General features: G+C 44.9%; 1 protein-coding gene across 1 annotated transcript; it reads right to left on the bottom strand.

Moving 5' to 3' along the window:
- Positions 1-8,693: 8,693 nt before the first annotated feature.
- On the bottom strand, positions 8,694-14,610 carry LOC150040827 (PWWP domain-containing DNA repair factor 3A-like). Its single transcript, XM_090327099.1, has 4 exons — positions 12,820-14,610; positions 12,481-12,597; positions 11,079-11,184; positions 8,694-8,710 (listed from the first exon to the last, which is right to left on the bottom strand). The coding sequence occupies exons 1-4, from the start codon at positions 14,608-14,610 to the stop codon at positions 8,694-8,696; spliced, it is 2,031 nt and encodes a 676-aa protein (XP_090183225.1).
- Positions 14,611-16,229: the final 1,619 nt, after the last annotated feature.

Consider the following 16,229-nt stretch of genomic DNA (forward strand, 5'->3'; position numbering starts at 1 on the left):
GGGTTGCGTTGAATTATTTATAGTTTCAATTTCCTGAGAGATAATATAGACACAATGACTCAAGACTTTAATCCCAGCTACTGAGAGGTTGATATGGAAGAATTATGAGTCTGAAGCCAGCCTGAACTACATAACAAGACCCTCTGAAGAAATAAAAATCAATACATGAAGAAATGGTTTAAAATAAATAGAAGCATCTCATAAAAAGCTCTCTAGAAAGTATTTTTGTAGGTTCTTGGTTTTACCAAATCACTGTTTTAGGTAAAGGTGGGGACAGGATAGGACCACTGCTAGCCAGTGTCTCCTAATGCCATGTTTTCCCACAATTTTCAGAGGAATGTGTCCATATATATTTTGGCCACACTGTCACTCACTGAGGGGGCTGTTCAGCTATGGAGGGGATGGGGAGGCAGGCGTGTGCAGTTGGGGAGGGCATATTCGCTGGACTCAGAGCTGATGGCTTGAGGGAGGATCAGGACACACACAGTGGGGGTGGGTGTAATGTTTGTATTCTAAAGCTGCAGAGAATACTTCATCATCCGGTGGAGACAAGGGGGGACAGGAGGGAGGGAAGAAGGCACACAAGTTCATCCTCTCTAACTCATCAGGATATCCCACATTATTTTGAGATAAAAGAGTTGAAATCCTAGCGTTCAAATGTATGTGTCTTGTTTGTCTTTGCTAGTGTAAATGGGGTTGGTATCTTCTGCTATGCTGCTGTGATAAGCACTCAACACATGCAGTGGTTGTTACAGAGAGAAGACACAGACTTCAGGTCCTCACTGCAGGGCCGGCTCTGGACCAGGGGGCGATTGCCCTGTAACCTACTCCACACATGAGCTCTGCCGTCCTCTGCGTTCAGAACTCCTATCCCTGAGTCGATGCTTCCTGACTCTGCTAGGCCATCTGACTGAGCCTATTACTAGTAGGAGAGGAATAGAGAGAGAAAGGGATGTTGAGCTGATCTCAGGAGGAAACTGGGTATCACTTACATCATTCCATAATGTCCTCCCTGTATCAAAAGGACTGAGTGAGCTGTTATCTCAAACTTGAGGAGGCCCTTCACCCCAGGAGCCACCAAAACAATAACTGATATTCAGGAGAACAGAACAAGTTTAGAGTGTGAATATTTCATACCCTGGGTCACTGGAGAGAGGCGCGAGGTTTGAATCATGGGGTCCTACCTTCTACATCTTCTTTCCTTGCCCTGGTTCATGCTTACATATGCCATCTTTCCCATCCCAGACTCCTTAATAGGTAGAATGAGAAGCTTGAGCCACAGTGCCTGGCCAGTTTTCAATATTCATTTTAGCAGTACGTGTGGACTGTGAGAGCCTACAGGTACCTCAGGAATTCTACAAGTCCAGGTCATATGTTAATGAGCCCAACTGACAGATTAAGACACTACCCATTGTTAGAGTTCCGAGGAATCAAAAAGAATGCTTCAAATTGGTCACCAAGTTGAGGACTGTAATATGAAAACTAAAGTGAGCAGGAGGGTGTCAGCACAAGTTCAGAGACCCGGGGACAAAGAGAGTCTGAAACTTCTCCCTGAACACTCCACTTGGAAACTGTGTTGCTATGACCATTTCTCACAGAACTGACCAGTATATGCAGGATGCTGGGAGCACTGGACTTCAGATTATCAATGTAGAATTCTTTCCCAATGACTTTTCGTGTGTCTGCTCTCATGATTGGGACTATGTATATCCAGAACAATCCAGTCATCATGGCAGATGGGATGGGTTTCTTGAGTATTAGATTATGGGTAAGGGTATGCTCTATGTTGAGTTTAGGAGAATGTCCCATTCAAGAGTTTCAACTCAGCTTTTGGGCCTGGACATATTCTTCTAGTTCTAAGGAACAAACCAAGTAAAATATATTGATCTATGAATTGGTGACACAGCCTCATAGTGACAGTAGCCTGGGTTCTTGGCTATCAATATTTCAACATCCCATATCCAGTCCCTGTAAGCTGTGAACTTTGGGAAAGCCACACATCACTCAAAGTCTCCTTGGTTTCAAGTTCAAAAAGGGTTGAACAACACTAACATTTTGGGGTATGAGGGCATCTGAGAGAATGGTAAGCATTTAAATAAGGCAAGAAAAAAAAACATGCCATAATCCTGTCATTTCAAGAACTCCTCTTATTCTAGGGAAAACAGAAGCTGGCTTTCATCCCCATATATCCTTACTACCATGCCAGTTGGGAATGATGGGCCTGAAATGACACCTGCCTGGTAGGACTTGATCACCCACACCTCTGAGATTGGCTCAGGCATGAACTCATATCCTGCCCAAGCCTCAGAGGCTAAGTTTCAATTTCCGGCCCTGCCATGGGAGGAAAGACATCTACTACAAGCTGTTCAGGTTGTGGGAACCACAGGATGATAATGGCCTCAGCTCTGTCCTCAGTGAGCAGACAGATGCATCTGTCATGTGCAAGACAAATTGGGTTACAACTCAGTGACAGGGGCTAATCTGGACTTCTGAAATGATGTCTTTACTGACCAACGCAGAGAATACACACACCCATACTGAGACTGTCTCTACAGGCTTATGGAAGCAACTCTAATATTTACCTCTCATCCTTAAACATGGCTACTTTTTAAGGTTGGTATTTGACGTAATGTCTCAATGGAGCACAGGCCCTGCCCATGCAGCCTAATAGAGCTGAAGGCACCACAGTTTGATAGAAGATGGAGGGGAAAACTGTGAGGCCTAGGAGACAAAGTGGCTTAGCTAATGGTCATTTTTGTGTAATCTGGTCTCACCCCATAGAAGAGCTCTGCCTTGATTATACCAAATTCATTGTTTTGTCTTTCTCTTTTCTGTCCACTAGTTATGACCATGCTCCCCAGTCAGGTCGAGTATGCAGATCTGGAGGAATCTGGGGGAATAAATGGATTTTCTTTGATCTAAGTAGACACACACATTTGGCATAGACATGTCTTTTTCGCCCTCCATTTTGGCCCTCAATTCAGACAGAGCACCACAGCTTTGCCAGATGATTTTTGATTATGAAATAAATACTAGCTAACACGTCAATTATGTCAGCCATCAAGGTACAGAGATATGAGATGTGGCAGAGATGTGAGCACACAGCAAACAGTGATGCTCTTATTTGATCACAGCACTGAACGACGCCAAAGGGGATTCATTTTTCTTTTACCAAGGAAGCAGACTCTCAACCAGTAACTTCAAAGGGGTATGCTTGAAGATATATGTCAGAGTTGAGATACTAATCGTATTGCTATTTTACTTTTAACGAACTGCTATAGAGTCTGAGTGTTGAAGATATTTTCTACACAGCCTTAGGGAAGATCCTTCTAGAGTCCTATTCTTCAAGAACTTGTCTTTTCCTTTGCCATCTTTCAGGAAGATGAAACTGACTATACTGCATTGCTTATCACTACTCCTAAGGCCAAGAGACATTCTCTTATTGAATCCAGACTGATCACACCACAAAGAGTTTCACCTTGGCTAAAAAATTTATTGACTTCCTGACACAATCACAGGATGGAAGTTCCCTGCACATCTTCTTCCTGGTGAGGTTTCCACATCTGGGAGTTGTGATCTCCTCTATAACTTCCCCTGAGGATGGTTTGCTGTGATGATGAAAGCAGGCTTCCTAATATGTGTCTCCAGACAAGTGGATCTGGACACTCTGGGTGCTAAATTAAATGCAGATTACCAATTCTTGTCCTACATGCTGTATCCGTATCACGGAGTAGACCCTAGGGTTAATTTTTCATGGTGGTATGGATATTTGACCTTTGAGTCTGATGAATGCTAGGGGTCTGTCATAAATAATAGCACCTGGTCATCAGGCCTGATCTATCTTCTTCAAAGATAGTGCTCTATCACTTGAGCCACAGCTTTACTTCTGATTTTGTTCTGGGTGGCTTATTTGAGATAAGATTCTTACAACTGGCCAACAGTGGCTCACACCTATAATCCTAGCTACTCAGGATGTTGAGATCTGAGCATCCTGGATCAATGTAATTCCAGGCAGGAAATCCCCTATGAAACTTTTGCCTCTAATTAACCCCACAAAAACTGGAGGTGCAGCTATGACTCAAAGTAGTAGACTTCTAGCTTGAGCAAAAAGATCTTGGGCACAGTGCCCATGCCCTGAGATCCAGCTACAAGCCAAAACTACCACCATGACTACCAGCACACACACATCCACCCAGCCATAACACCCCCTTCTCCACCCAAAACATCTCACAAGCTTTCTATCCTAACCAGGCTGGCTTATAACGTTGATCCTCAGACCTTAGCCTCCGGAGTAGCTGGGATTACAGTCATCTGCCTTCTGTGCCTGAATATTTTTTTTCTCTTGAAAATCATCAATCCTTAGCCCAGGCTAGGCTGAGAGTTGGTTATATGACTTGTTATGTCTATAAAGATTGTGTAAGCAGCCACTTTATACCAAGCCATGAAAGTAAGAAATTTGGGCAGTTCCCCACGCCTCTGAGGTACAAAAATATTTGGGTTTCCCACTGTGAGCACCATCACCAGAACAAAGTACATGAAGGTGAGCAAAGACATGGCAGGACAAAAGAAGATACCAAACCCTGGTGCCCATAGCTCACTCATTCAGGAGGCTTAGCTCTGAGAAACATGGTTCAAAGCCAGCCCAGGCACGAAAGCCTTTGAGACTCTCATCTCCAATTATCCACCAGAAAACCAGAAGTGGCACTGCACCTGTAGTGATAGAGCATTAGCCTTGAGCTGAAGAGCCCAGGCTAGGGACAGTGCCCAGGTACACATTGCAAGCCCCATGAATGTAAGTGTTGGGAAATTGAGGGTTCAGAGGCATGGTATACACATATCAAGACGTAGGGAAATTCTATATATTTCTTCCTTGAGGCAGAAAAGAGAAGTTCATAGACCTAGACTAGTACAATCATTTAATAAGGAAAATAATCTTGTACCATAACAAGATTATTTTTGTATTGGAGATTTTTGTCAGTCCTGGTACTTGACCTCAGGACCTGTGCTCTTTTCTTGAGCTTTCTCAAAGATTGTATTCAATCACTTGAGCCACAGGTCCTTTTTGTCCTTTTCTGTGTACATTGTACCAAGGTATAGAACCCAGGGGTTTTTGCATGATTGGAAAGTGCTCTATGACTAGACCACACACCTGACCCTGTGCAGGAGCTTTTGATCCAAAGTATCACCAAATCCTCTTAATAATTGCTATCCCTAGGCTAGACCTTGGGTCTTCATTTTTCCCTGAATTCTCACAGAGACAACAGCCTGACTTGCCTCATTTTAGAGATTCAGAAGAAAAAGAACCGGAGACCAGGAGAGGTTAAGCATCTTGTCCAGTTTATTCATCAGGTGAGCAGCAGATGCAGGACTGAGACTGAGATCTGGCTCCAGAGCTCCCATGGAAGGAGTCAGCTCCAAATAGGCCGAATGTCACCTGTCCAGATGGGCTCCAGTGCTGCCTCCTTTGCTCTCATAGGAGGCTCTCGTGTGCTCTTAAGGCCTCAGAAGAATAAGTCCAGACACTGAGGGGTGGGCCAGTTCTTTTCCCTAGATCATCAAGATTGGAGTCAAATCCGAGTAAATGACTGTAAATGTCTGTATTGTATACAGACATTTAATGCCAACCTCTTACTCTACACTGAGGCTTAGGCAGTTATTGGTACAGAGATGACTTTGGCTATGTCTAATCGGGCACGAGGCACAGTAGAGCAGTACGAAGAGCAATGTAGACATTCTGACCCTGCAGTCTGACATCTGGCAGAGCTGTTGATACCACCATGAACCCAGGAAATACTGTGACCCTAGATTCTTGTGCCTACTACACAGGAGAAGTTTCCAATTTTGCCACTTTGAATGCTCGTGGCTCTAGGACACGCTGCACTGGCCTTAAGGAAACTAAGACAGAATGATGAGAGATTCAGTAAGGCCACAAACTGGAAGATGCTAAATTGAGATAAAATCAACAAGCCTTGCTTTTCCTTGCTGTCCAGCACAGTTGTCCCAGACAGATTCACCTATCTGAAACACAGCTCTAAAATTTCACCCTTTTACCTCCTGTCTTCCTGTTTCGTGCAATGCTCCCCAAACCCCATCCTTACTTGCCTCACACTGGTGGCCTGGAAATCTCTATCTTAAGAGACTGAAAATTTTGCTGTCCTTAAAACAAGTTTTTCCCATGCTATTCCTTCCCTGAATGCAAATACCTACTTATATTCAGAGTCCCACTCATTCCCCTTCCTCTGGGAGATTCCTGGGATGAACTTTTCACCCAGAGGTATTTTCTCCTCCCCTCTCCAGTGGTGACCCTAAGGGCATGGACTGGCACATATCAGCAGAAGACCCTGGATTCTCAATGGATGAAATGTGATCAGGGCAAATGAGTATTTGTGGCAGGGTAGAGTTTACAGTACATTATGTTCCTCACCTCTCTGAGAGGAGGTGAGTGCAGTGGTGGAGTATGCTGTGGACAAGGCTGCACTCAGGCATAGGAGATACAGCTGTGCAGTTCTCCCCACAACCCTGTGACTTTTATGGCAGCAAGAGAGCAGGAGGTCTAGCAGACAAGTGGGTCTAGCAGTGCCCAAGGTCACACAAATGTCATGAGGCAGAGGTGGGAGGAGCTAGTGTCATCTCAGTTCTGCTCCAGCTGAAATGCTGAACCTGGATCCGGAAGGGGGAAGACCCCCAAATCTTCTCAAACTTGAGAAACCCGAGTCTTCCTAACAGCACTGGAGAGTCTGTGGTGTCTTTGTGCCTCTAATGCAGTTCCAGGTAGAGGCACAAACCCGACCATCCTAAGCAGACTGTGAGGGAGGAGGAAAGGCAGTGTGCTAGCACCCGCAGGCAGTCATGTGCCAGGTGATGGGTTTACTCCTCTGCCAACAACCACACATCAGGTCCTGTCACTGGCAGCCCCAACGCAGTAACCTCATTGCAGGAGTGAAAGGATCCTGGCATTTGGGACTCAGAGAAGCTCAGACTCACAGGACCCACAGGGATGATCCTAGAAACATCAGCGTCCCGTTTCCTAGTACTGGTGCTGGTAACCAGGGGCTTTGCTTGATCTAGATTCCAACAGCAAACCAACTGATGATGTGACTTTCTGCAGGAGCCATTGAGCTGGGCTCTGTCCAGCAGGCAAAGGGGAGCACACAGGGAGCCCAGGCTGCTCTCCCATTCCCCTTAGCACCGCCAGCCGTGCAGTTAAATTCCAAAGAGCGAGGCTCCTAGAAACATTGCTAGGCTGAATATTCTACTTCACAGTTGATCTCTGGAAAGAGTTGATATTCCTTAATATTCTAATTCATCACCCCACACACTCCCAGCACAAAGTCCATACGCTCAAACTCACATAGACACCTCCTGGCCTCCATATATTCCATCACACACAGACACTCTGACTTGCACACTTCCACATGCAATGCATGTTCTCATACACATACAACATAAGCACAAGACACAAACATGTTTTCTTCACACGGGCATAAGAAACACTACACAGACCACTTGCACAGAATTACCATTAATGAGCATACAGCCAAAGAGACACTGCTATCCCCCTCACCTCCAAAATGGGACATTACATACCATAAAGTTGTACAGATACTTAAAAAAAGACACATATAGGGCTGGGAGTTTGGCCTAGTGGTAGAATGCTTGCCTAGCATGCACAAAGACCTGGGTTCAATTCCTCGGTACCACATACATAGAAAAAAAAAAGCCAGAAATGGTGCTGAGGCTCAAGTGGTAGAGCTGTAGCCCTGACAAAGCCTGAGTACAATGCTCAGGCCTGAGCTCAAGCTAGGACTGGCAAAAAAGACACATATATAGAATGATACATGACACATTAGCCACCATATTCACACGCACAATCACCTAACATAGAACATCTGCTCAAACACACACACACACACACACACACACACACACACACACACACACACACACAGAATATCCTGGTGCATCCCTGGTGCATCCCTGGACACCTGATGGCAGCAAACCAACACATTAGCATCCCTTGAAACATACTATCAAGCATTCCTGCTTCCTGATTTGAAGAGACGTTTCTGTAAACCAACAGGGTAACTGCTTCCCAGTATTTTTCAGCAATGTCCCTGAGGCCTGTAATCTTCTGTCTTCTCCCTCTTCTCCATAACATCCCTGATGATGAATAACTGTACACTCACCCTAATTCCTCATCTTCCCCAGCTGTCACCAGCAACCTCCATCACACCTTGTGTGATAATTTCTAGTTTTATGGCTTTGGAGGGCATCCTCCCTAAACTTGCTTGGGTATACCCACTTTCCTCTGCCAAGGACAAGATCAGCTTAGCAGCAGGACAGTAGAGTGGAGTACACAGGACATTTTCCCGAGGCTGGAGGGGGCTCTCCTCACAAAGGCTGGAGCCCTGCAGCTGACCAGCAGACAACTGATTCAAGGATTTTTCGACATTAAGATTTGGCATCTTCTTGGAAATGTGCAGCAAAGTTAATGTCATGTCCATATTGAATGAGCAAGGGTGAGAAAGATGAGAAAAAGTAAGAGCATATGTGTGGAGTAATAGATGTACACATATTCATCTAGGAAATATTTGTAGGTAGAGTATAGAGGAAGCAGGGTGGTGATCACATGGGAAAGGAAAGCTATGCCTTCTTCCAATCTGGGCTTTAGAGTTATTATGTGTCTTGAGGAGTTAAAAAGCAATTATATCTGCAAGAAAGAGCACAAAAAATGGAGGGGTACTTGTAAATGAATCTTGCATTTACCTTTTATATTTGGCTCGAACTGGGGCTTGAACTCAGGGCCTGAGCACTGTCCTTGGAATCTTTCCTTAAGGCTAGAACTCTGCCACTTGAGCCACAGCACCATTTCAGGCTTTTTTTTGTGTATGTGGTACAGAGGAATCAAATCCAGGTTGTTGGGCATGCTAGGTATGCACTCTCCCACTAGACCAAACTCCTGGCTACATTTATTTTGTAGTTGCTGATATAACAGGTGGTAAACTGGTGTTGTTGCCTCTTATTTCTAATGTGGAGATTTTACCACCCAAACAAGATTATGGGAAATGGAATTGCAAAGATATTTGGAGAGAACAAATGGGTGATTGGTTGCACTATTGTAAGGACTGAGAACATGTAGTGGAAGGTCATGCTTCCAAGGTAACAGTAAAAACAAGGGCCAAGTTGAAGGTTTTATAACCAATGGCTTTACTTCTCAGTGTCTCTACTGATAATTTATTTCCTTTTCCATGAAAGCAAACCTAGACAAAATGAATGTCTTAGCTATAAAGGAAAGTATTCCCTAGTTAAAAAGTTTCATTCATAGATATTAACTAGAGCTCACCTAAATGGTGACTGCACTCAGGTTACCCCAAAGATTCCTTCAAAGCTGGGGTGGGATTTTTGCTCTACAGTGATTTTAGCCATGTCATGAGGCCCAGAAGATTCATGGAATAGGCAAGGACCAGAAAAGTGAGGGAAGGTGAAGAGGTTGGTAAAAGTCAGTGGGTAGAAAAGTCAGAGGAGCTCATTGTTCCAAAGACATGAGGGTTGAGACCAAGCTTGGCACTCACTTGATCCAAGATTATGGCTGGTAGTGCACTGAACCAGGGATAGAGGTTTAGAGGATTTTGGAAAAAAGCAAAAGAGTTTTAGGCTGGGCACCCTGGCTCAAGCCTGTAATCCTAGCTACTCAGAAGGCTGAGATCTGAGGATCAAAGTTCAACGCCAGTCCAGGCACAAAAGGACCTGAGACTCTTATCTCCAATTAACCTCCAGAAAATGGGAAATGGAGCTTGGCTCAAGAGTAGGGCAGTAGTCCTGAGGTAAACAGCTCAGGGAAAATGCCCAGGACCAGGGTAGAATGGTAGCCTTGACCTGAAGAGCTCAGGGATAGTGCACACGCTGAGTACGAGCCACATGACCCCCCCCCAAAAAAAAGGTTTAGCAAGGCAAAGAGTTGGCACAGGGAAGATTAGACATTGTCTGCAAATTATGTCAGAAACTCCTACATAGAATTCAATGGAGGCTCCAACATCCTTAGATAGCCTAATTTGAGGATAGAGAGACCTCGGAACCCTGTATATATATATATATATATATATATATATGTTGGTTCAATGTGGCACTTACATCCAACCATGAGCAGAAGACCCTGATGTTTAACCACTGACACAAGGAGCAGGGGATTGAGAATGAGTCTCCTAAGTCCATGAGCTGAGTGTGAGTGATTCTTGGGTATTTCATTTCACACAAGCACACGTTACACAAGGAACAGATGTTCGTTTGAGGTCTAGCACAGGTCACCTTGGCTACTGCACAGGGTAGAAAGACATTTATCATCTCTGGATTTCTGGACCTATGAGTGAGTGAGGGAGGGAGACAATGAATGACTTACTGAACACAAGAATGAATGAGATCTTTGGAGTCTACACTTGGCTATAGGAAAGCTGAAGTTGGATGTTATGTACAACTCAGCAACTAGCTTCCACAGAGGAAAAACAAGGCATGCTGACTGAAAGATAAAGCTCTCACAGAGCAAGGACTTATTCTGATCCTCACAACTATTACCAGGGGAAGGAGGACTTCACCTATGACTATACATCCTGGAAGTCACATGTGCACAAATCCACAACAGGAAAAAAGAATGGACATATTTATTAAACACAACACAAAAGTTCGTTACAAACATCAAAACGCTAAATAAAAGTTCATCGTTTCCCAGGTTTGGGTTTTCTGGAGGAGAGTTCATACATTTTGTTTTGTGTGCAGCACTTAAGGATGAGATATAGTTATATTCCCCCATACTGTACAACCAATATTCAGGGTGAAAGTCACTTTGGTTTTGTTGAGAATGCAGACTGTAAGTTTATAAATTGCTCAAGAATTCACACCATCAGCATAGGTCGCCAAATGTCATGAAAATAGCCATATTCCTACAACACTTCCATAATCCCTTGAAACTAGTGAAACTTAGTTTCCACATAGAGCTTTTGAAATAAACTAGCTTTGCTCATATTTTTTCTCTAGAAACCATCATTCACAATAGTTTGCTAACACATGGCCTTCACTTCACATACTTTTAGAGTGTCTGTCCACTCGTATCTGTCCAGGGGCTCCACTGAGTGATATGGAGTGCGTGATGTCCAGGGTAAATTCTGCAGACCCTGACCTTGTGCGGTACTCCTAGTCACCGTGAGAGTTTTCATTTCTGATGGCAGATTAGGCTACATTTCTGCTGTGCAAACTAGAAAGTCAAAACAGAAATCTTGCATGATTTTAGACAGACAAAAGCCCATTTGCAGGCATTCAGTGTGCCTAACAAGGCACCAGGTGGATGGGCTCCTCAGCAGGCAGTTGGGGCTTCCAGCAGCTGGGCAGCCCCTGAGATCTGGAAGACTCAAAGTGTTACTTATAGGGACAGATGACACTATGGAGGGAAACAAGTCTGCTGTCAGGTCGGTTGAGGGCCTGTGTCCCTGACCACCCTCAGGAAGTCGTTCAATCCTTGAGGAAGGGCCTTCTCACAAATGGCATTTCAAGAGTAGATCGATCAATTGCTCCTGCTTGGGCTGAACTATGGCCTGTGCAGGCTGTAAATTCCCCTTGCCTTAGTAATAGCACAGCAGTAACACAGTAAGTCAGTGTTTTGATGGACTCCAAAGGTGTGTTTTTGAAGGTGGATTGCAAGGTTATCAAGGAAAATAGCTTTGTCCCCTGTTTCAACATTCAGGACTCTTCCCCAAATATATACAGGGAGGACATTAGAGATCCAACTCTTTATGTGTACTTGTCCCTTTGGAAGAAGGAATGATGCCATGGATGTTTCTGTAAAAGTTTACACGAGGTCTCACCATCTTTGCTGCTTAATCTCAGGGAAACAAAAAGATTGCAGTCTATAGAATGAGTAACTTGTGACTAATTTGAGAACCAGAAAGTGAACTAAAGAAAATGCCATGCTAAGAACTATTGGGAAAAAAAAGAAAATTTCATGTTTGTAAATTCTCAATTTATGGAACTTTGGAACAGGTCAAAAAGAGGGTAAATCAACAGAAACCTAAAGAACTATGAAAGGAGAGGGCCCGCCTCTCATGTATATTTGCAGTAATTGTCTGACAGGATCATTCTGAAATATCTCATCTGCTCTTCCTTCTCCTCCTTTTCCCGTTTCTCCTCTTTATCCTTTTCCTCCTCTTTTTTCTCCTCCTCCGTTTCCTCCTCCTTTTCTTCCTCCTCTTTCTCCTCCCCCTTAATCTCCTCCTTTTCCTCCTCATCTTCCTCCTTCTTTTCCTCCTCTTCCTCCTCCTCTTCCTGCTTTTTGTCCTCCTCCTCCTCATTCTCCTTCTCTAACATTGTCTTACTTTTTGCATCTTCCTTCTCCTCCTCTTCCTCCACCTCATCCTCCTCCATCTTCTCCTCTGCCTCCTCCACTTCCTTCACCTGCTCCTTCTCCTTTTCTTCATCCTCTTTCTTTAACATCACCTCTTCAATCTTCTCTTCCTCTTTCTGCCCTACATTCTCTTCAGTCTCCAAATTATCCTGCTGCTCCATCTTCACCTCCACCATCTCTGCCGTCTCCTTATCCTCCTCTATTTCTTTCTGTTCCATTATCTTATCCTTATCTACATCATGAAACTCCTGCCTTTTCAGCTGCTCCTTCTCTTCTTTCTCCTCTTGCTTCTCCCTTTGCTCTTGTTTCTTCTCCTTCCCCAACCTCTCCTCCCCTAATTCTTTCTCTTCTGCTTTTTTGTCCTCCTCTTCCTTCTCCTCCTCCCTTCTTTCCTCCTCCATACTCTCCTCTTTCTGTGTCTCCTTTTCTACTTTCTCCTCTTCCTTCAATTCATTCACCATATCTTTCTTGTCCTCCTCTTCCCTCTCCTCCTCAATCACTTCTTTCCAATTCTTGTCCATGTCCTCCATTTCCTTTTTCTCCTCCTTCTTCTCAGACTTCTCCCACTCATAAATCTTCTGCTCCTCCCCTGTCCCCTCTTTCTTCTCTTTCTCCATCTTTCCATTTACACACCCTGGGAAATTCCCCTTGCCTAGGGTACTTTTTCCATCCTGAAATGTTTTCTCTTCAGAGTCGCCCTGGTTGGGGTACTTTACCACTGGAAAATGAACCTTTTGCTCAGTTTCTTCAAAGGCCTCTGCAACTAGGAAATGACCATTGCTTGACAAGTACTCCAGAAAAGAACCCTTGAAATTTCCTGATGCGACCACTTCTTGATAGTATGTAATCAGCGACAAGCACCAGGCCACACCAAGGCCATAATGCCGGCTGGCTCTCTGCACAAGGAGGTCTTTGGACCTGCACTCCAGGGGCTTTAATTTGCAAAGAGGGACCTGAATGCCTCTCTGTTCAGAGAGCAAGTTGGGCTCAATCAACAGCACCCTGGCTGTGTTTTTTGTTTGGTCCACACTTTGTACCACAGATGGCCAAAATGGATAACCTCTGAGATAAAACCACACCAGCATTCCTGTTTCAATGAGGGGGGCCTTGCTCCTGGGAGCCACACTTTTGCTTTGTGTTTCTTCTCTTTCCTCACCTTCCTTCTTGGTACCAGTGACCTTAGGCTCATTGGATGTCTTAGGAACTTTACATTTCTTTGCTCCTGTGTTAACACCTGCTGGCTGGCACTTCCTTTTTCTATTTGCAGTAGAGACAGCATGGGGAAGCCATGAGTTTGGGGACACAGAGGAGGCCCCAGCCCCTGGCAAGCCTGCCTGGGAGGCACTCTTGGCAGAATCCTCCATGCCCTTTGGGGAGATAGTGATCCTGTGGGGATCACATACTTTGATCCCTTCACCAGCATCCTCACCTTTCTGGCTCTGGTCTTTGAACCTGGTGAGGACCACAACTGGTCGCATATATAGACCTGGAAATTGAGCTTTAGCATATCGACATTTCCAGGAGCTAGGGTGCCCAGAGGACTCGGGGGTTGGGGCTCCCAAGGTTTTCTCACTCTGTGATGGATTAATGGCTCCCTTCATTGTTGGTACTAGGGAGCTCACACTGGAGCTTTCTGATACCTGAGCTTGCATTTCATGTACAGAAGCAGCAGTGGCTGTGTGTGCCACGGACACGGGGAGGGCATGCTCACTGCCAGCATGGCACATGTGATGGGATGGTAAGCATGCTCTCTTCCCCAGATTAGGCTCAGAATTCAGTTTGCGTTTGGGCGGTTTTTTGCCAGTGCAAGGGCCAGGGCCAGGCTGAGCCCTTGGTGCCTCTGGCTCTGACTGTGGAGACTCCACAGGGGTTCCTTGCCCTGCTAGTTTTCTGCAAGACAGAATCTCCAATGCTACTTTAAGTGCTTCTGTGTGGGCACTAGCCTGGCCTGGTGGGCCAGAGTCCCTGTACAGAGCATCTCCTGGAAACTCATTGGCCCTCAAGCACAATTCTGCTGAGGACACAATGGCTTCAATCCCAGCCTCTGTGAGGGGCCTTACATCAGTGCTTCTTACTTGCACCTTTTCCATAGAGAGGATTTGTACATCTAAGAGTGATCCCTCTCTCCCTTCACTGTGTGTTTGGTTCCCTGCTCTGGACAACACCTTAGCAGGCCACAAGTCCCCTTTCCAATGACAAAGGACATAGTCCTCACTCTCCATTGTGCCTAGAGTTGGGAGCTGATTCAGAGTCGCTCAGTTCCCACTCTTCCTTATGTGTTCCTCATGCAGCCACCTGCAGCCTCCTTGTCCTGAGGTGCATGCAGGGCTGTGGGCTTCTAGGGCTCTCCTCCCACCTGAGGATCCGGGACTAGCTGGCCGTGGGGTCTCACTCAGGATGCACCAGTGCCCTGCAATATAGAAAGGGGACAGCAGAAATGAGTCAGACATTCACTTCGTTCAGTGATAGAGACCCCATCTTCAATGAGTCTGGCATAGAAGAATAGAAGAAAGTAAGAAAATTCTGTCCTACACCAAGGGGATGATTGATGGCAAATACTTTATAGTGTGTGTGGCACTACCATCCCACTGCTTTCGGCCAATTCTAAGTACCGTGTGTTAAGCTATATCAACCTGGGACTTTGGAGTCCTGATAGATGACTTTTATCTCAACACATGTTTTGTGTCCTAAGTCCTCTTTTGCCCCCCCATCGCTGAGCATGTGTTATTTCCTTCTCTTGTACCTAAAGTTCTCCTCTCCTGCACTTCCCACGATGCTTTTGGCCATCTTCCCCACACACAGTTCCTAGCCCTCTGTCCAATGTCACATTCTGAGTTTGACAATGGTAATGTGGTGTTTGGTGAAGGTCACCCTGATGGTTCTAGGGTTGTAAGTGTAGTAGATATGGGTGGGGCACTGACACTTGTCTAGTGGCTACGTGCATATAGTGACTGTTATCTGTTCTCTCATAACAGGACTGCTTGTGTTGTTTATGTTGTGTGTGTAACTGAAACTCAGGGCATCCATTCTGTTCCTCATCCCTTTGGCTCTAGACTAGCACTCGACCACTTTGAGTAACCCATCCACTTTCTGTTCTGTGGCAGTTAATTGGGAGTTTGAGCTAACAAAATTTTCAGTCATAGTCAGCTTTGAATTGTGATCCTTGGGTGTTAGCCACCTAAATTCATAGGATTATAGTGTGAGGCACCAGCATTCAGCCACTACTGCAATTCTTCATAGATTTGGTTGCAAATAAACAGTGTGGTGTAAACATCATGTCTGTACATGCGGTTGAATTCTTAATTAATAATCTGTACTTACCCTGGTCCCATGAATCACAGAAGGTCTGACTCTCTTGGCTCTTAACTCTGCACCTGCTGTTCTTCTAATACTTTGCCTTGCTCTGAGCCTCTAAAGTGCACAAAACTCCAGGGTCCCTGGAGCATCTGCTCCAGAGGACCACAAACTCTGTCCTTTAATAGTAGCTCTGGAAAATCCAAAGCAGATAGGAAATGAAGGCAATTAAGTAAAGATTGGTAGATCACATTCTCTTCCTAAAATTGTTAGTGGCTTTTGAAACTAAACTGAAAGAATTATTCCATCCCTAATTTAGTTTCCCATCTTTATTACCTCAACATACATTCCTCTCAGTGTGCATCATGAAGGAGATTCTCTTCTGTCTCACAACTTTGGGGCCTACCCCACTCCTGACAGCATGTGCCTAGGACATAAAGATTTCTCATGAGCTTGGATACTGTAGTTTGTGTACATGTTACTGTCTCATAATTAAATGGATTCCAATATCTGGGGGGAAAAAGAGAGATGGTAGACTATGACTGAG

This window comes from Megascapheus bottae, chromosome X, assembly GCF_031878675.1.
Source record: "Megascapheus bottae isolate mThoBot1 chromosome X, mThoBot2.hap1, whole genome shotgun sequence".
Lineage (NCBI taxonomy): Eukaryota > Metazoa > Chordata > Mammalia > Rodentia > Geomyidae > Megascapheus > Megascapheus bottae.

Excerpts from the sequence above, each read along its gene's own strand:
- LOC150040827 (XM_090327099.1), bottom strand. The coding sequence starts at position 14,610 with ATGGAGAGTGAGGACTATGTCCTTTGTCATTGGAAAGGGGACTTGTGG. Across the intron at positions 12,598-12,819 it reads AATTGAAGGAAGAGGAGAAA|AAAGAAATAGAGGAGGATAA; the intron begins GTAGAAAAGGAG and ends ATAATGGAACAG. Across the intron at positions 11,185-12,480 it reads AGGAAGAGAAGATTGAAGAG|GAGTACCGCACAAGGTCAGG; the intron begins GTGATGTTAAAG and ends CACGGTGACTAG.